The 21,593-nt window shown below is 40.4% G+C and overlaps 1 protein-coding gene and 1 long non-coding RNA gene across 5 annotated transcripts in view; one reads left to right on the top strand and one right to left on the bottom strand.

The window, feature by feature from the left end:
- LOC144615414 (leucine-rich repeat-containing protein 37A2-like) overlaps window positions 1–21,593 on the bottom strand; it is a 45,153-nt gene that overhangs the window by 5,527 nt on the left and 18,033 nt on the right. For all 4 annotated transcript variants that reach the window (XM_078442360.1, XM_078442362.1, XM_078442363.1 and 1 more), the window contains 5 exons: window positions 15,110–15,181; window positions 14,472–14,546; window positions 6,543–6,661; window positions 2,525–4,509; window positions 2,038–2,142 (listed from right to left, as the gene is read on the bottom strand). In XM_078442360.1, the coding sequence (XP_078298486.1) occupies window positions 2,038–2,142; window positions 2,525–4,509; window positions 6,543–6,661; window positions 14,472–14,546; window positions 15,110–15,181 (2,356 nt within the window). The remainder of the gene's footprint in view (window positions 1–2,037; window positions 2,143–2,524; window positions 4,510–6,542; window positions 6,662–14,471; window positions 14,547–15,109; window positions 15,182–21,593) is intronic.
- Window positions 8,112–20,802, top strand: LOC144615166 (uncharacterized). The gene is made up of 2 exons (XR_013553647.1): window positions 8,112–8,194; window positions 20,766–20,802. It is a non-coding gene; the product is annotated as an uncharacterized LOC144615166 (long non-coding RNA).

The raw sequence follows: 21,593 nt of genomic DNA, 5'->3' as shown, positions 1-21,593 counted from the left end.
ACGGATCTGTCTATTGCTGGACTCTGTAGGCTACTTCACATAAATATTACGTTGCATTATTCCTCATTGTGAAATTGACACAATGCCTCATCTCTTCCTTTGAACATCATTATTGTCCACTACAGGAAAAAAACTGCATGGTCTCTGACCTCAAAAAGTGTATCATCTAAGTAGGGAGAGGAAATAATGAAACCACATAAAAAAATATAAACACAAGGTTAAACCACATAGGAATTTAAAACAGCAATAGGAGTTTATAGAACTTCCCAAAAGCAAAAGGCTGCAGGCCACCTCAAGATGCAGAGTACTGACTGGACAATGGCCAATGATTTCTCTTCCCAGAGGTCATGGTAAGTTGACCCCATGCTAGTTCCTAGGCTCTTAGGCTGAGAAATCAGACTCTGATCTCATCAAGAGAGAACACACTTCTTTCTGCATGGAGGCAATATCACCTTACCAATGTCACAGGATTGATCAAAATCAGAATGTCAGGTCATGACTTGACAATAAGGAAAACATCCATTCCACAGATAGGGCATCTGTGTCCACATGATTGGGCATCACCTCCTGTGGAGACAGGCCTCTGTGGCACACTGAAGTATAATCAGAAGGCTATTTGGTGAGAAGAGAAGTGGAAGAAAAGTAATTAGCTGAATCCAGTGTTTCATGGAAAGGACGGAGGTAGCTAGATCCATCCATCTGCCCCGCGGGCACAGCCCGGCTGGTGGGCCTGACTCTCATCTGCTGCCTGAGGTGCCATCTCTACTCTTAGGCAAGGCTAGGTGGGCACTGCCCATGTTGGTCTCTTCCTCACCATTTCTATGCTTTTACTACTGACCAACCCTCCAGAAGACAGACATGTTTCTCCTTAGCAGTTAATACATCCAGTCAGGTTTTACTCAAGTCTGATAGACCAGGAAGCCTTACATATCTCTGCTCTGATCCATGACCTTGATATTTCTCTCTTGAGGAGCTGCCTTTTAACAAACTGTTTAGCATATTTTTGTTATCAGGGGAGGGGAATGCGTCACTGTAGACCCTAAGAAATGGTGACAATCTCACAGAAGGACTAGGTCCAGGAGTATTACAGTATTCGGGGAAGGCTTTGTGAAGAAAGATGAACTCGAGTTGGCTTTTGAAGGCTCACGGGACTTCCACCAGCAGAGTGAAATAAAGGAATTTCAAGTGGGCAAAGTCACCAACAAAAGTAGGAATGGGCATGGTCTGACTAGGGGATGGTGAGGGGCTGTTTTGGCTGAAATGGAGGGTTGCCATGACAGATGGCAATATATATATATCTATATATATATATATATATAGATAGATAGATAGATATAGATATAGATATATAATAAGCATATGTATATTTGAATAAATATATTGAATATATATTCAATTCATACATAATTGAATAAAAGGTAAACAGGCAAGCTCCAGGAATAGGCAACTGTAATTATGACACGCTCTGAGTAGCCTGATGCAGGATTTTAGCTGCAGGGTTTTAACTGAACCTGTTTACACAATGCCTTGCGAAGTGGGGGAGAGAGCTGTAGGCACATCTAATTAATCAACAAGATGACACTTTTATCTCTAAGCCATGCCCTTTCTTCCAAGATGACTGATAGCTCCATGAAGGTGAAGACTATTTCTCTCTCATCATTTTAGCCAACGAGGAAAGAAATCAGTGGTAGTAGGAGGATGACTGGTGAGTGCATCGAATCGACATCATTTTTTTGAGTTGAAGAAATTTTACTATCATGTCAACTGTGGCCTTCTTAGACCTAATGTCTCAGAACAAGCTAATGGCTTGTTATCTTGGTTACAATCCACAGATGTCTCCCGGCAGTGGGGTTCCTTTTAAAATCCCTGGAATATACTTTGCAATAAAAGGACAAAGCATATCTCAGTCCTCCAGACTGAAGAGGGATATCAAGTCGTGATAGGTGGGAAAGTGGCTTTGATTTTCAGTTTGTGGGTTCTGAATCTATTATAAAGAAGGAATATAGTCTGGGAATCTGAACTAATTGTTGTCCTTACCTCAATGAGACAGAACACTATGATCAAAATCATCACTACTACAGTCACAGATATTGCCAAGATGAGTTTGTTGTTATAGCCATAGCCTGGAACTTCTTTTGTGAGCTAAAAAAAAGGGAAAGAACAATTTTTTTAGAAAACAGAGATAGGATGAAAGTTAACTATTCTTTAACGACTCTAAAACCCCATTCTTTCCGATGAATCGCTTATAGGTTCTTAAGGAATATACCAAATCTAATGTGATATGTAATCTTAATCATTAGCATTTTCTTCAAGACTTGATGTATCTTGTATGTTAGGTCCTCTTTTTGTCTCCTCTGGGAACAGCGGCACTGTTTCCTAAATGAGCAAAGTGGCAGATCACTGCCTTAGCCAAAATTATGTGGCCAAGACAAGACCCGGACTAGGAGCCCCTGGTCCTTGTGCTTGGGTCCATGTCCTAAACCACCTAAATGTCGAGACCCCACATTTGGGGATTTATCCTCACCTCCCTTGACTCCTGCCCTCTCTGTTCACTCTGGACTTCTGTGCTCTCATTGATATAATTCTCATTTTTCCATTGGTCCGTATCCCACTCTGCCTTGGACACCTTTACTTCTTGCTGCTCGCTGAGAAGCTTCATCAGGAGGCCTGTTCTGGAGATGAGCTTGGCACAGGCCAGCTGCACCTGGGTCTCAGAGCAGTCCATTTTCAAAGTCCGGATAACATGAGAAATGAGCCTTCTCACGTCATTGCTGGGGATGAGGGACTGTAGCTGCTGGTTTAACTGAATTTCAAACAGATCACCTGGGGACGAGAGCTTTGACACAGTGAAGCCTGTGGCTTTTGGGGGCAAGCCAGTGCCCGCATTGTGGTATTCCCGTTGTGTATCATTGGTTTGTTTAATGGTCGGCATAGAGTTGTCTGCAGTAACAGTAGAATTAGCAGTGGAAAGATTCTTACGGTCTGTGAATTCAGGGAGGGTTTGTTCTGGCACAGTAGTGTTTCCTGTAGAAATATTTTCTTCAGAAACATTTTGGGCAGTAGTGTTCTCTACAGTAGTGTTTTCTCTGTAAGTTCCTGAAGGAGCAAATAATTCTGGAAAAGGATTTTTCTGAGGACTCAGTTCTCCCGGAGATGAAAAATCCTCTCGTGAAGGGGAATTTATGAGGCTCCTGACTGCAGAGGATGGAGGCCTCTTTGCAAGCAGCTGTCTATTACTGAGTGAACTTTCCTTTCTGGACTTTCGATTCAGTTTGGCCTTGGGTGTTCTGTGGACCACACGGGAGCGACTTTTATGAAAGTGGTGTGTCTTTCTGGGGAGTGAGGCTGGTCTGAAAGGCTTCATATTTCTAACTCTAGCATTTGCATCTTCTAAAACAAAAATGGTGTACGTTAAGTCTTTTGATTCTTTTTTCACGTCAGGTGGGGATTTTGGAGCGGGGGTGGCAGAAGGCCTGCCCAAAGAGTATTGCTTCAGGAAAGAAGAGACCGCTGCCTTGTGCTCATCTACGAACGAAGGCTCTGTATTGAAGGAGCTTCCCACTAATTTGCTGGGCCTGTGCGCCACGGGAAGCTCCCCTGGGGATGGTCTCCTGAGCCTTCTTTCCTTGGGAGCGGGGGTGGCAGAAGGCCTGTCCAAAAAGTATTGCTTCATGAGAGAAGAGACCGCTGCCTTGTGCTCATCTATGAACGAAGGCTCTGTATTGAAGGAGCTTCCCACTGATTTGCTGGGCCTGTGCGCCACGGGAAGCTCCCCCGGGGATGGTGTCCTGAGCCTTCTTTCCTTGGCCATGTTCTCCACAGATGGCTGGGCGCTCTGTTTCCTCTGGATGTTCTGACGTCTCAGTTCTTTTAAGTGCCTTTTCCGTATGCCCTTTGGGCCCTTGATGACCTTGTTCACTCTCAGGAACTTTTTCCCCACACTCTCAACCTCGTCTAGGCTCTTCTCCTGCGGTTGGGCAGTTTCCAATTTCTTTGGAAAGATTTGACGTTTAAACTTGGGACCTAAAAGGCTGGAATGTATAAGCATGGCCATTTTTTCTTTCTTTTTCACGTCATCAATTTTTTCCTGAATTTCTGCATCTACCAAATTTTCCAGAAAGTAGAGTTTTCTCAGTTTATTCTTGTAAGTTGAATTGTTGGATCCAGGTTTAAGAGAAGGGTCCCCTGTGTCGTTCATCGAGTGACCCACGGGCTTGTCTCCCTCTTGCACATTTGAAAACAGAAGTTTAATGAACGGTAACAGCGTCGATTCTACGTCTTCTAGATTGCCCTCCGAGAAATAAGGCAATATGTAATTCAGTGCACTAATGACATCACTTTCGTCATTGAAGTCTAGCTGCTCGTTCATAAAGGCTGACAAACTGACACGATCTATGTCTGAGGACGCCTTCTCTGGCTCAATAGTCAGCTCCGTGCTGGCGCTCTTCTTTCGAGCTGTCAATACCTTCATGAATGATCCCTCTGCCTTCCTTAGGTATACTTCCTGATCTGTCGAAGAAGAAGAAGAGATGAGTTCTGATAATGGAAGACTGACAGCACAGCTCTTTGTCAATGCACAGTCATACGTCCCAGTCAAGCAAATTAAGAATCAGCAAATACTCGAGCGCCATTTAGAGAGGAGACGAACTCAAACTTGGACCCACGATTGGCAACAACAAAAGGACAAAAAGATGTGTTTTGAAAAAGTAGCTATTTCCTCAGAACATTCCACAGTGTGAATAAGTATATTTAGAGTTATTCCATTGGTCCCTAAGGGCCGATTGCCCAGGCCTCAAGAAAAGCCAAGGCCGGAAGATACTCGGCTAAACTGTGTGCAGCTCTAGTGCGACTCCTGGCATTCACATACCCCACCCTGTCCTGCTTCGGGGGCAGAGGGAGCGCGAGTCTTCCTCCTTCTACGTCTTCAGTGGGCTTGAGTTCTTGCTACCATCACATATGCACGGGACAACACCCGTCACCAGCAGGCCCTCATCTGGACACGCCCTCTCCGCCCACCCACCAATTCCTTCGCTTGGTCCCTGCTCCCATATATCGCACCTCCCGTAACATAAGCTCTAGACAGAAAAAACTAAACACAAGACCCGCTAAGTCCACCCTGGTTCTTTGCTTAAATTTGGGCAGAGATGTGGGGTATAGGTTAAGAGATTTTCCAGCTATGAGAGAGATGCCACTGTGGGGCATTCAAAAAAATCAACGGAATGATACTTGAGGTTTTAAAATGCAGAAGGGATAAAGAAACTTTGGTCAAATGCCTACTTTGCTTTCATTTCCTTTCATTTCCAGATTTCTAGCTTTACTGAGAGAACCATCCAGAGCTTCCAACTACATGAAGGTCAAGCGTACAGCTTGTGTACACTGAACAGCACTGTGCAGCTGGGTTTTTCCAGAAGAATTAAAAGTATTTTTAGTGGTGCTGGTGAGAATCGGAGGAGGAGGTGATAAAGGTCACGAGAGAGGAGGAGCAGCGGGCTGGCGGAGCGCCCAAAACGGGAGAGGAGACTCGAGTGCTAGGCTAAGGCACCTCTGATCTCATTTTTCCTCGCCTGTCAAAGGAGATAAAAAAAAAAAATGCCTATTCTGCCCACCTCTAAGGGAGAAGGGAGTAAGATAATTGGTAAAACATTGTTTTGGAAAACAAGCAACACCACTTATAGAAGTAGCAAAGTGTAATTTATGCTGTGCCCTAGACCATTGACAGGGACCCATATTCAAGCTATCCAGGTGCAAAAGCACATTTTGGAAGTCACCAAGTTAGTGCCAATAAAACCTAAGAACAGAAAAATACCTAAAAGCACCTGTGTTTTGGATAGAAAAGCTTAAGATTCAGAACAAGAGTTGGACAGCCCAAGAATAGAAGAGCCCTCTCATCTGTTAGAACGGTTGGGTAGCAGCTTCTGGTTAGGGCACAGAAACACAGAGGCTCCAAATAAAACTTTTTCAGAAATCAGCATCACTTGTACTCTTACACACTTATAAAAACAACAAAATAAACAAAAAGGTATCTCCACCTGTCCTATAAGACAAAGGGCACCTGAGACCTAACGCACGTAAAATCAGCTTATAAGCTGTGATGCACTATGTGAACAGGTTTTCATTTGGGGGTGGGTAGTTGACTTAATAATGTAACTGAGAATCTGACTTTTCACAAAGGAATAGTTCTTAGAAATTTAGGGATCTGAACTCTGAATGAGTAAAAATAATGCAATGACATCATTAGTTTAAAAATTTACCATTGTTAGGGTGCCTGGGTGGCCCAGTCAGTTAAGCATCCGACTTTGGCTCAGGTCATGATATCACAGTTCAGCCCCGCATGGGGCTTGCTGCTGTCAGTGTAGAGCCTGCTTCGGATTCTCTGTCCCCCTCACTCACTCTCTGCCCCCTCCCAGCTCACGCACGTGCATGCTCTCTCTCTCAAAAATGAATAAACATTAAAAAAAATTATCATTGTTGATTAAAAATAAAAGTTAAACCACAAATAAAATAAAAATTTACAAATTTATCATCAGGCAATTAGGACTTACCACAACGTGTGCCATTTGTCAGACATGCACTGTCACAATGTAGCTTGACTGTCTTACAGACAACCTCAATAGTATTTTTAAATTGGCAGAGACAGCAGGCCATACGGCTAGGTAAAATCCTATAAATGGAAACACAGACAATTAAATTAGTGGTAAAGGAGTTACTCGAGCAGGTAGAAGAGGCGGGCCAAAGTCATCACAGGGCTGTGCAAAAAGGAATTCTTGAGGCACATGGCCTGGATGGTTGGGTAGGGACCAGTTGGCCAACTGCTGCTCTTGAATATTATAAATACACAGATAGAAGGACAGAGGTGCCCAACGGAAAGGTAAGGATGACATGGGGTATGGTACCCTTAGAATGAGATAGAGATTAGAACTGGGTGACACTGATCAGTAGTTTAATACACAGGTAACTCCTTCCAAGCCAAAAGTCTCACTTCGGGTTGAGAGCACACAGAAAGAGGGTAGACTTCTAAGAGTTTGAATAAATCTGAAATATGGCCCATACTGAGGATAAAAAGCAATCAACTTTGGCTCAGGTCATAATCTCGTGGTTCATGGGTTTGAGCCCCACATCAGGCTCTGTGCTGAGAGCTCGGAGTCTGGAACCTGCTTCAGATTTAACTTCCTCTCTCTCTACCCCTTCCCTGATCACTCTCTGTGTCTTAAAAATAAACAAATGTTAAATTTTTTTTTTAAAAAAGCAATCAATCAAAAACTAATCCATAATCTACACAAATGCTACAATTAGCAGACAAGGGCATTTAAAAAAGTTATTATAACAGTATTTCATATATGGAAAAAACCCCATGCCTCTCCTTAACTCAATGAATTGTGCAACAACTTCAAGTGGCCTAATATATGTATACTTAGAGTCCACGAAGGAGAGGAGATATAAAAAAAATTTGAAAAACTAATAGCCCCCACATTTCCAAATAAGTAAACCCTATAAACTCACAAATCCAGCAAGGTCAATGAAATCTGAGCACAACATGGATTAAACTACATGTTTAGTTTAATCCATTAAACACGGATAAAACTACACCACGGCACATGATAATCAAACTGGTCAAAGCCAGCGATAAAGAGCAAATCTTAAAAGCAGCCAAAGGAACAAAACCACACATGACACACAGAGCAACAAAGATATAACAATGACAACATATTTCTTGTTGGAAATAATGTAAGCCAGAACTCGGTGGGGCAACATCTTTCAAGCAGTGAAAAGGAGAGGGGGACCAAATAGCTATCAAGCTAGAATTCTATACCCAAATCTTTCAAAAATAAAAGCAAGACAGACTATCTGAGACATACAAGAGCTGGAAGAATTCATCATTAGCAGGCTTACACTGTAGAAATGCCAAAGGAAGTATTTTTTTAAATGTTTATTTGAGAGACAGAGAGAGAGGGCACGTGCAGTATGCGTGTGCAAGGGGGAAAGAGCACTGAGGAGACAGAGAATCCCAAGCAAAGCCCAACGCGGGACTTGAGCTCACAAACTGTGAGATTATGACCTGAGCCAAAATCAAGAGTTGGATGCTTAACTGACTGAGCCACCCAGGTGCCCCTAAAGAAAGTATTTTTAAGCAGAAGGAAAAGGATAGCAGACGGAAATGTGGATCCACACAAAGGAATGAAGAACATTAGAACTGGTAACTATATAGGTTATGATTTCACTTCACTATATGTATGTATATCATTTCACTATATGATTTCACTTATATGTAGAATCTCAGAAAAAAACAAACAAACAAGGGGTGCCTGGATGGGCTAAGTCGATGAAGCATCCTACTCTTGATTTCGGCTCAGGATCTCAGGGTCGTGAGATCGAGCCCTGTGTCAGGCTCCACACTCAGCATGGATTAGATTAAGATTCTCTTAAGATTCTCTCTCTCTCTCTCTCTCTCTCTCTCTCTCTCTCCTCTGCCCCTCTCCCCAACTTGTACACTCTGACTCTAAAATTAAAAAAAAAATACACCAAAAACCATAAGATACCTAGGAATAAACCTAATCAAAGAGGTAAAAGATCTGTATGCTGAAAACAATGGAACGCTTATGAAAATAAATTGAAGAAGACAGAAAGAAATGGAAAAACATCCCATGCTCAAGGATTGGAAGAACAAATATTGTTAAAATGTCTATACTACTCAAAGCAAACTACACATTCAATTCAATCCCTATCAAACACCAGTATTTTTCACAGAGCGAGAACAAACAATTCTAAAAGTTGTATGGAACAAGAAAAGACCCCGAATTATAATGTTGGGAAAAAACAAACAAACAAAGCTGGAGGCATCATGATTCTGGACTTCAAACTGTATTACAAAGCTGGAATCATCAAGACAGTGTGGTACTGCACAAAAACAGACACATAGATCAATAGAATAGAATAGAGAACCGAGAAATGGAGCCACAAATATATGGTCAACTAATCTTCGATAAAGCAGAATATCCAGTGGAAAAAAGATAGTCTTCGCAATAAATGGTGTTGGGAAAACTGGACCGTAACGTGCAGAAGAATGAAACTAAACCACTTTTTTACACCATACACAAAAATAAATTCAAAATGGATGAAAGACCTAAATGTGAGACGGGAAACCATCAAAATCCTAGAGGAGAACACAGGCAGAAACCTCTTTGATCTCAGCTAAAGCAACTTCTTACTAGAGACATGTCTCCAGAGGCAAGGGAAACAAAAGTACAAATGAACTACTGAGGAGTGCCTGGGTGGCTTAGCGGGTTGAATGCCTGACTCTTGGTGTTGGCTCAGGTCGTGATCTCAGGGTCGTGGATTGAATCCCGCATCAGGATTCTCTCTCCACTTGAGATTCTCTCTCTCCCTCTCTCTCTGCTCCCCCCCATGCATACATGTATGTGTGTGTCCATGTTCTTAATTAATTAATTAATTAATAGGGGCACCTGGGTGGCTCAGTTGGTTAAGTATCTCACTTGGCTCAGATCATGATCTTACAGTTCGTGAGTCTGAGCCCCGTGTCAGGCTCTGTGCTGACAGCTTGGAGCCTGGAGCCTGCTTCAGATTCTGTGTCTCCCTCTCTCTCTCTGCCCCTCCCCTGCTTGCACTCTGTCTCTCTCTCTCAAAAATAAACATAAACAAACAAACAAACAACATTTTTTTTAATGAATTATTGGGACCTCATCAAGATAAAAACCTTCTGGGGCACCTGGGTGTCTCAGTCGGTTAAGCTTCTGACTTCAGCTCAGGTCATAATCTCACGGTTTGTGAGCTCGAGTTCCGCATCGACTCTCTGTTGACAGTGCGGAGCCTGCTCAGATCCTCTGTCTCCCTCACTCTCTGCCCCTACCCCACTCTTGTGCTCTCTCTCTCAAAAATAAACATCCATGAAAAAAAGATAAAAAGCTGTACAGCAAAGGAAACAATCAACAAAATTAAAAGGCAACTGATGAAATGGGAGAACATATTTGCAAATGACATAATCTGATAAAGGGCTAGTATCCAAAATATATAAAGGACTCAACACCCAAAAAATCAAATACATAATCCAGTTAAGAAAAGGGCAGAAGACATGAATAGACAGTTTTTCAAAGAAGACATCCGGAAGGCTAACAGACACATGAAAAGATGCTCAATATCACTCATCATCAAGGAAATACAAATCAAAATCACAATGAGATACCACCTCACATGTGTCAGAATGGCTAAAATTAATAACTCAGGAAACAACAGATGTGGAGAAAGGGGAACCCTTCTGCGCTGCTGGTGGGAATGCAAACTGCTGTAGCCACTCTGGAAAACAGTATGGAGGTTTTTAAAAAGTTAAAAATAGAACTACCCTACAACCCAGCAATTGTACTACTAGGCATTTAACCAAAGGATACAAAAATGCTGATTTGAAGGGGCATGTGCACCCAATGTTTATAGCAGCACTATCAACAATAGCCAAAGTATGGAAAGAGCCCAAATGTCCATTGATGGATGAATGGATGAAAGATGTGGTATATATATACAATGGAGTATTACTTGGCAATCAAAAAGAATGAAATCTTGCCGTTTGCAACTACATGGATGGAACTGGAGGGTATTACGCTAAGTGAAATTAGTCAGTGAAAGACAAAAATCCTATCACTTCACTCATATGATGACTTTAAGAGACAAAACAGATGAACATAGGGAAGGGAAACAAAAATAATGTAAGAACAGGGAGGGGGACAAAACAGAAGAGCCTCATAAATATGGAAAACAAACTGAGGGTTACTGGAGGGGTTGTGGGAGGGGGGATGGGCTAAATGGGTAAGGGGCACTAAGGACTCTACTCCTGAAATCATTGTTGCACTATATGCTAACTAATTTGGATGCAAATTTTAAAAAATAAAAAATAAAACAAGGTAAAAAATAAACAAAAAATAAACAAAAAACCAAATGAATGAATAAACAACAACAAAAAAGAGAAAACACTTGTAAATACGGAGAACAAACTGGGGATATGGACAAAATGAGTGAAAAGGGTTAAGAGGTACCAACTTGCAGTTATAAAATAAATAAGTCACCAGATGAAAAGTACAGCATAGGGAATATAGTCAATAATACTGTAATATACTTATTGTGGTGAGCATTTCATAATGTATATAATTGATCACTGTGTTGTGAGCATTTCATAATGTATATAAAAGATCACTGTGTTGTACACCTGAAACTAATTTAATATTACATGATCTATATATACTTCAATAAAAGAGATAATTGAGGGGCACCCAGGTGGCTCAGTCAGTTAAGCATCTGACTTCAGCTCAGGTCATGATCTCATAGTCTGTGATTTCAGGCCCCACATCAGGCTCTGTGTCTACAGCTCAGAGCCTGGAGCCTGCTTCAGATTCTGTGTCTCCCTCTCTCTCTGCCCCTCCCCCACTTGCACTCTGTCTCTCTCAAAAATACAAAAATAAAAAAAGATAACTGACTATTTAAACAAAAAAAATAATATGGTGTGCTAAAAGTAAAATGTATGAAAACAATAGCACAAAGGTCAGGAGGGGAACAATGGAAGTACACTATTTATTGTAAGGTTCTTATACTATTCATGAAATCATATAATATCATTTGAAGATAGACTGTGATAAGTTAAACATGAACACTACAAACCATTAAACAGCTACTAAAATAACAAAACCTGAGTTGTAACTATTTATCCCCCCACCAAAAAATAATAAAACGTACTAAATCAACCCAAGAGCAGGAAGAAGAAGAAAAAGAAAAAGAAAAGAAACAAAGAACAGATGGGATACATAGAAAAGAGTAGACAGTAGCTTTAAATGTAAGCATATAAATAATTACATTAAATATAAATGGTATAATCACCTAATTAAAAGATAGAGTTGTCATACTGGATAAAAAAGCAAAAGCCAACTATATGCTGTCTATAAGATTCATCTTCAATACAAAGATATAAGTAGGTTAAAAATATGGAAGAAATTATGCTTTGCTAACACTAATCAAACGAAACCTTGAGTGGCTATATTTACTATAGGACAAAGTCAATTTCAAAGCAAAGATATTACCAGGGATAAATGAGGTTATTCCATTGTGATAGAAATGTCAACTATTAGAAAAGACATAACTTAAGAATTTATGTATCTGATAATAGAACTTCCAAATATATTAAGGAGAATAGGAAAGAGAGACACATAAGCACTCAATTATAGTTGGAGATTTCAATATCCCTCTCTCAATAATTGACAGAAAAAATATATAGAAAATGAGTAATGATACATCAGACTTGAAAAATACTACCAACCTACTTGACCTAGTTGACATTTATAGAATACTCCACACCAAATCAGCAGACTACATATTTTCTTTCAAGTGGACACATAATATTTATCAAAATAGGCCATATTCTCATCTATTACCAGAATTCATTGGCTATAAAACAAGCCTCAATAAATTTAAAAGGATTTCAGTCATCCAACATATTGTTCTGTGACCACAATGGAATTAAATAACAAATTAACAGATCTGTAAAATCTCCAAATATTTAGAAACTAACCAACACACTCCTAAGTAACCCTATTGGTCAAATAAGTCAAAATGGATATTAGAAACTATTTTGTACCAACTGAAACTGAAAACACAACATGTCAACATGTGGGATGTTGCTCATATAGTATTCATCTTCCCCAGTGTCCACTTTTAAGAAACTAGAAAAAGAAAAGGAAATTCATCACTGAGTAAGGAGAGAAAATGGAATGATAAAGATCAAAGCAGAAATTTTTGAAAAGGAAAACAAAAATAGAGAAGTCAGTGTAATGAAAAGGCACTTTTTAGAGAAGATAAGTAAAACTGATAAACTTCTGGCCAGATTTATCAAGAAAAGACAAGAGAAGACCAAATTATCAATATCAAAAATGAGAGGAATGACATCACTACAATTCTACAGATACTAAAAGGATAATAAGGGATTATTATAAAATACTTTATGTCAATAACTTCAAGATGAAATAGATTCCCTGAAAGACATGAACTACTCAAAAAAATAAAGTATGTAATTTAAGTAGCACTATTACAAAAATAAAATCTGTAGTTTAACACTTTCTCACAAAGAAAGCTTCAAGCCCACATGGCTTCACTGGTGAATTCTAGCAAACATTTAAGGAAAAAATAATGCCAATTCTGCACAAACAGTACTAGAGAATTGAAGAGAGGGGAATACTTCCCAACTCAATTTTAAGGCCAACATTCACCTTATGAAAAATAGATAAAGACATTAGAAGAAAGGATAGATAGAAGATCTCATATACTGCTGGCTGGAATGCAAAATGGTACATCCACTTTAGAAAACAGGTAAGCAGTTTCTTAAAAAGTTAAATATACACTCAGCATATGATGTAGCAATCCTGCCATTAGGTATTTTACCACCTGCCCCCCTCCCCCAATGAAAACATATGCTCACACGAAGACCTGCATGTAAGTGTTTTAAGCAAATTTATTCATAAAGGCCAAAAAGCTAGAAACAACTCAAATGCCCATTAACTGATGAATGCATAAACAAACTGGTATATCCTCACAACTGCAATACTACTCGGCAATAAAAAGGAAATGAACTACTGACATGTGCAAAAACATGGATGAGTCTCTGGGGTGCCTGGGTGGCTCAGTCACATAAGTGACCGACTTTGGCTCAGGCCATGATCTCATGTTCCGCAGGTTCATGTCCTGTATTGGGCTCTGCGCTGACAGAGCCTGGAGCCTGCTTCGGGTTCTGTGTCTCTCTCTCTCTCTCTCTGCCCCTCTCCTGCTTATGCTCTCTGTTTCTCAAAAATAAATAAACGTTAAAAAAGTTAAAAAAAAAAACATGGATGAATCTCAAAAGGATTATGCTGAAAGGATCCAATCACAGAAGACTGCATACTGTATGATTTCATTTATTTATTTTTTTTAATGTTCATTTATTTTTGAGAGAGAGAGAGAGATGGAGTGCAAGTGGGGAAGGGGTAGAGAGACAGGGAGACACAGAATCTGAAGCAGGCTCCAGGCTCTGAGCTGTCAGGACAGAGTCCGCTGCAGGGCTTGAACTCACAGACCGCGAGATCATGACCTGAGCTGAAGTCGGACGCTTAACTGCCTGAGCCACCCAGGTGCCCCTGGTATGATTTCATTTATAAGACACTGTGGAAAAGGCAAAACTATAGGGACAAAAATTAGGTTGGTGGTTGCCAGGGCTGGTGGTGAGAAAAGGGGATTGGCTGCAAAGGCACATAGGGGCCTTTTGGGGTGACAGAAATGTTCTACGTCTCAAATGTGGTGGTGGTTACATAACTACACGTTTGTCAAAACTCATCAAACTGTATGCTTAAAAAGAGTAAATTTTATACCTCAATAAATCTGACTTAAGAAAACAATAAAACAAATCTAAGTAAACAACTAAGTGAAAATACACATAAGAAAAATCAACTTACAGTGTTTCCAATTCAAGGGTCATCATGAGGAGGCTCTCAACTGTTGTAAGTGACACCTGTGTTGATCCCATGTCTCTGAAGGAGAAAGCCCAAACATGCGTGATTTGAACCCAAGGATAAAAATTCTGTACCTAAAAAGATACTTAACAACATGTGATTACTTCAATTCTGGCTTCTTTGTCAAGTCAGCTCAAGAGTTTTCTTGCTATGGACAATAATTTCAGAAAGCTCCCAATGAAGACATTTTATGTGCATCATCAAATTAATCACCTTGGTGCTCAACAGTACAATCCTTTTTACTCTTATCCTCATTTTCATTCTCAGTTGCATCCACCTCTCTTGATTAGTCTTTTTTTCTTTTAATATACACCTTACTCCACTTTCCACTTTGAGATAAATGGTATTTCTACCTACATCTACAAGTCCCATGTCTGTTATGTGTTCTTCAATACTACTCCTTCCTCTGCAGGCTATCTTGCCCATATACGTTTTTTCTTTGCTAATAATGCTTATTTCAATAACCCAGTTAAAATTTAAATTACGACTTTTTAACCAAAACGCAAAATACTTAATCTTTTGATGACAACAAAAAAGATCAGAAATCATCTCATGAGCCATGAGATTGTTGCAATACTTACAAATATTTTAATGCTGGCAACTTAAAAAGATAGGAATCTTCAACAGTTGACAGAGGGTTACGACTGATAATTCTGAAAAATGCAATGGAATTAAAATTATCTGCATTTCCAGTAATGACTACCATGAAAGTTTATGTTCATTTTGGGTGTATGGAACTGGAAGGTGAAAACTAATCATTTTCTGCCTTTGCCTATAAATCACCCTTAGATTCTGTAAAGCACTCTTCCTTTGGGAACTACCCAGCTCTCTGGACGATAAAGTGGAGAACAGAAAGAGGAAAAAAAATTTTTTTTTTTTTTACGTGGACAGCAAAGCAAAGATATGCCAAAGAACTTTTTGGGCTGAAAATCCTAGAAGTGACTATGCTGGTAGGAAGCCCAGGCTCTGTAGGAAAGACTGTTTCTAGTGTCCTCTATAATTCTAGGTGCTTTTCCTTTATCTCTAGAAATGTAAAAAATTCCACAGTTTAAAACACCCGGTTAAAGACAAAAATAGGACCAATTTCTCAGTTTGGGGGCCAAAGACAAAGGGATTAATCTAAGAGGAAATGGTGAAAGCTATACCCCCACCATGTGTATTCTCCTATGACAGCCTTTGTTAGGTGGCATATGATCCCGTTTCCTTATCCATCTCCTGGACTGCCAGCTCCTTGAGGGCAGGGACCATGCTCTATTGTCATTTTTGTCCCTGTGCCTGACAGAGTGCTTGTTATTTACTAGTTACTTAGTGAAGGCTTGTTGAATAAATAACATTTTGTCACTGTTTGACACAAGTTTTTATTCCAAAATGCCGAGTAGATTTTCTTCTCAGTTCTTTACAGCAAAAATAAAGTGAAGGAAACAGGAAGAAAGAAAAGAAAATCTGCCTTTAAGTTGACTCTGCTCAAGAATCATCACTGTACTTTTGCAAAATTATAAGGATAATCATCACAACCAATACTATTGAGCTATAGGGCATCTGTGATCAGCATTTCACATTTAAACCTCACAATAACCTTATGTGATAGATACATCATTACCCCATTTTACAAGTGAGGAAACTGAAGTACAGAGAGGTTGTATAATTTGTCCCAGTTTGTCAAGCCAGTCAAGAAGCAGAGCTGGAATCTGAACTCAGTTCTGACTCCAAAGCCTGTATTTAACTTGTATGAAAAAAAAAGGGGGTTTAAAATAGCCGTTACCTTAAACTTAACTTTGAGAGCATTAAATATAGAAACACTTTGCTGAACTTCATCTCTCCATCTGGGAGAGCTTCTCTAAGAATTACATTTTCTATTTTTATTCCTTTCCTCTAATCATCTCCCATGATTAAGTATTTAATTAGCCTGTGATCATTGAGACTTTAGAGATTTCATTTTTTATTTTTGTATTCTATTTTTTGAGAGAGAGAGTACAAGAGTATGAGTGAAGGAGAGGCAGAGGAAGAGAGAGAGAGAGAATCCCAAGCAGGCTCCATGCCCAGTGCAGAGCCTGACATGGGGCTTGATCCCATGACCGCAAGATCATGACCTGAGCCGAAATCAAGAGTCAGGCAGTTAACTGAGCCACCCAGGTGCCCTGAGACTTTAGACATTTTAAAGCCCTGTTACAGGTGAATCAGTGAAAATGAGAAAGGAAGGACGTCTGAAAATTCATCCTTCCGTAAAAGCAACAACAACAACAAAAACTAGCAAAAATGGTCAAAATCAACTTTCTCAGAACTTTGGAAATTTTAACCAATGGGCTTGCAGCAACCCGGAGAGCATTTATTAAAGAAAAAATTACTAATTTCTATGAGAACAGTGAGCTCTGTTGTTTTAACTTGTCCTCAACCTCTGCTCTCCATCCTGATGGTAGCCTTAAAAATTGCCCACATCCCAGGGGAACAGAATGGAGCTGAAGTTCCTTAAAGCCTCATTCCCAAGGAACAAACTGTCATTGTTTTACCTGTCTAGTGGGGTCCCTAAAAAACTTCACTTGAAAGCCTTGCCCTTGACCTCACTGAGAACTGCACAGTGCTAAAATAGCCTCTTCCCAAGGGGCATTTTTTGAAAACAATTATAGATAAATGTTTTAATCTGGCAGCTATGTGAGGCAATTGATAACAAGACAAAAAATAGCCTAAACAAAAAGCCTAAAAGGAAAAAGCTGAGAAATGAGATGTCCATAGGGACTTTGAAATGCTCCAACATCTTCCTGGGTAACTAGAAGACCACAAGACATATTCCTGGGAATGTAGAAAAAAAACCTTAGCACTAATAAATGAGTTCAGCAAGGTTACAGGACACAAGATCAATATGTAAAAATTAGCTTTATTTCTATACATCAGCAATGACTATTCCAAAAATGAAATTAGGAAAACAATTCCATGTATAACAGTACTCAAAAGAACAAAATACTTAGGAAAACATTTAACCAAAGAAGTGCAAGAATCACACTAAAAACCACAAAACGTTGTTGAAAGAAATTAAAGAAGATTGAAATAAATGTAAAGATATGCCATGTTCACGGATCAGAAGACAATAGTGTTAAAATGGCACTATACCCCAAATTGAACTGTGGTTTCAGTATAATCCCTATCCAAACCCCAACTGACTTCTTTCCAAAAATTGGCAAGCTAATTCTAAAATCTGTATGTCAATTCAAGGGACCGAGAATAGCCAAAATGATCTTTTTAAAAAAAAAAAAAAGTTTATCTATTCATTTTGAGAGACAGCGAGCATACACACCCGTGCAGAAGAGCAAACATGAGCGAGTGTGAGTGGGGAAAAGTGTGAGCAGGGGAGGGGCAGAGGGAGAAGGAGAGGGAGCATCCCAAGCAGGCTCCATGCTGTCAGTGCAGATTGCAACACAGGGTTCCATCTCACAAACCATGAGGTCATGACCTGAGCTGAAATCAAGAGCCGGCCACTTAACCAACTGAGCTACCCGGGTGCTCCAAAACGATTTTGACACAGAACAACAAAATGGGAAGACTCACATGCCCTGGTTTCAAAACCTACTTCAAAACTACAGTAAGCACGGTGTGGTACTGGCAAAAGAACAGACATGTAAGTTGATGGAACAGAACTGACAGTCCAGGAACAAATCCTCACATTTATGGCCCACTGATTTTCAACAAGGGTGCCAACACCATTCAACGTGGGAAGACTAGTCTTTTCAAATGATGCTGGGACAACCGTATATCCCCATACCAAATAATGTAGTTGGATTCCTACACTTCACACCATATATAAATATTAACTCAAAATGAGTCAAAGACCTAAATGGAAGAGCTCAAGCTATAAAACTCTCAGGAGAGAAATCTTTATGACCTTGGATTTAGGCGCCAGTTTCTTAGACATGACACAAAAAGCACAACAAACCAAAGGAAAAATAGATAAACTGGACTTTATTTAAAAATAAAAAAACAACCCAAAACTATCATATGTCTGATACAAGTCTAGTATCCAGAACATCCAGAATATATAAAGAACTCTTAAAACTCAGTGAAAAGACAAATAATCAAATGTTTAAATGGGTAAAGGATTTGAAGAGACATTTCGCCAAAGAAAATACATGAATGGCCAATAAGCACATGAAAAGATGCTCAATGTCTTAGGTCATTAGGGAAATATAAATCAAAGCTACAATGAGATAGTACTCTACACTCACTAAGATGGCTATGATCGAACAGAGAGACAATGATAAGTGGTAGCAAGATTTGGGGAAACCAGAATCTTCATACATTGGTGGGAATGTAAAATGGTGTAGTCACTGTGGAAAACAGTTCGGCAGTTCCTCAAAAGGGTTAAATATAGAGTTACTACATGACCCAGCAATTCCACTCTTAGGTATGTACCCAAGAGAATTAAAAACATATGACCACACAAAAACTTGTACATGAATACTCATAGCAGCATTATTCACAATAGCCAAAAAGTCAAAATAATCCAAATGTCCAATAACTCACGAATGGATGAACAAAATGTGACTGGAGCACCTGGGTGGCTCAGTCGGTTAAGCATCTGACTTTGGCTCAGGTCGTCATCTCACAGTTCATGAGTTCGAGCTCTACATCAGGCTCTGTGGTTTTGGATCCTCTGTCCCCCTCTCTCTCTGCCCCTTCCCTGCTTGTGTGTGCTCTCTTTCAAAAATAAATAAACATTAAAAAAAGGAATGAAGTACTGAAACATGCTACAACCGGATAAATCTTGAAGCCAACAAGCCATGTGAAAGAAACTAGACACACATTTCTATGAAATGTCCAGAATAGGCAAATCCATAGGGGCAGAAGGTAAATTAGTTGTTGCCAGGGGCCTGGGAAGAGGGGAGAATGGGGAGTAAAGGCTGATGGGTATGGTATTTCTTTCGAGGGGGGCGATGACAATGTTCTGGATTAGCAGTGATTATTGTCTATCAAAGTATACCATTGGACTATATACTTTATAATGTTGCATATTCTATTATGCGGACTATATCTCAATTTGAAAAAAAAAAAAAAAAAGAACCATGTTGTGATAAATAGAGAACCAGTTGCCAGAAGATCAAACACGTTAGTAGGTGGAGAAAAGGGGAGCGAAGACTCAAACTCTTCCACGCGGAGGTCAGAGGGAGTTAGCGGTGCGGCTGGGAGCCATGCATTTTTGTTCTTGCCTTGGAAACTCCCCTATTCTTCCTATTCCAGCCCTTTCTTCTACGTTTTTTCAGGCCCATTAACATGTCGGGTTTGTGTAACACTAGTTAATATCCAGTCAGACAATGTTATGAAGAGAAAGAACGTGAGTGTCACATGTCTGGTTAAACACAGTTCCTCAACCTTGAGGCTCCGAATGTCCTTTGGCTTTGAAAACATAAAAATGGCATTAATACCTACAAGCTTACTGGCGGGCTCTGTGCAAGTAACCTCTTCCACGTGTGTGTCTTCCCCTGCCCACTTCTCCCCCCCCCCCACCCCGCCCCCCTGGCTCCCTATTAAGAAAGACTATGAAGAATTATGCAGCCAAAACAATTTAGTAGTTTGTTATCCTTCCCCCCAACTATCTCAGTGCTCTACCCCCACTGTCCCCCCCTCTTTCCTGGTAGCTCACCCATGGCCTTATACCCATCGGCTCGGTGCTTCCTCTTACCCAGGCAGCCCTCCTGCTGAGATGAATGCCCTGTGTTTATCTGTAGTGAAAACAAAATACAGGCCACTCCAAGTTATCCTATCTCCTCCTGTCTTTAGTGCCGCCTTCTCTTCATGGAGCTATTGTGCCCGAGCCAAGGGGAGAATGAGAACTGACCCGACAGGTTACATCTGCTGGACCGACAGCAATTGTCTTTCCACAGACTGCGATACGCACGAACGGTGGATGCTGCACTAGACATCATCTCCATTTCCGTTCAATTCCCTCATTTTACAGATAAAACGTGTGCTGACTCAGTCTATTGGCTTTTGGATATTCGTGGGCTTATCTTTATGGGAGTAAAACATAACAACAGTTATCCTCAAAGACTGTCTCATAATCAAAGTTGAAGAAATACTGTTCTAGATATTTTTTTGTTTTTTAAAAACTCTATCTTATTTGAAGAGGAAAACTCAAGTATTTTTGCAAAAGCTTTCCGTTGCAGAGCAACGGGACAGACTAAAGGTAGCTCACAAAATAAGGGAACATTTCTTACGTGTTATTTTTTTTTTCTCCAAATTCTTCTACAGAGGTCCAGACAGATGGGCTACGTTTCCTTTCTATTAACTGAGGAGACAGAGAAGACTTGAGGACTGAAGCTTGTCACCACTGTCCTGAATGTACTGAAATCCTAACAGCTTTGGCTGAAAAAATGTCCAAAGCAGGCAGTGAAAATACATTTCAAATAGGACAGACTCCAAACTCTCTATGCTGGAATCCCAAGGCATGGAGGGAAAACTGGCTCCTTGGAGGAAAGCAGTTGAAGAAATAAGTAGAGTGATCTAGACCCTATTCCAGTATGTTTGAAGTACTTGGGGATAGAATAACCCCTTTCCTTTATTCATCTACATAGGTCCATGAGCCATGAGAACATGACTCCCCATGCGAAGCTCCTCAATACAAGACATCTAACGGCATCACGTAGATCCTCTCTCAGGGGTTGGGCGGGGGGAGGGGCGAAGCCTAAAGAATCTGAAATGGTGAGCCCATGTTTTAATTCAAGTTCTGAGAACAGCCTTGAAGAGGAGTTTCTGGCAGTGAGGAACAGCCCAAGAAGCAAGGGCCCCGGAATCAGGCAGACCTAGGTCTGAATTCTGGCTGTCACTTCCTGGTGAAGGGACTTAAGTAACGAACGTCTCCGAGTCTTTTTAGCAGCATTTACCTCATAAGGCAACTTGAAGATTAAAGGAAAGAGCATGTGCAAAGCACCTAGCATAAGGCTGGGCACAGAGTGGGTGCCTAGCAGTGACGATGTGATATTTGCACCAGGCGGTGAGCAGGAAGCCTGGGGATGCCCATAGGTGGCATGGCCAGGAGCTCCCGAAGCATAGGGAAAAGGAGCTCCCTGCTCGAAAGGT

The sequence above is a fragment of the Panthera onca genome (assembly GCF_046562875.1).
Source record: "Panthera onca isolate mPanOnc1 chromosome E1 unlocalized genomic scaffold, mPanOnc1 haplotype 2 h2.Chr16_ul_3, whole genome shotgun sequence".
Lineage (NCBI taxonomy): Eukaryota > Metazoa > Chordata > Mammalia > Carnivora > Felidae > Panthera > Panthera onca.
This window is presented reverse-complemented; position numbering and strand designations above follow the sequence as displayed.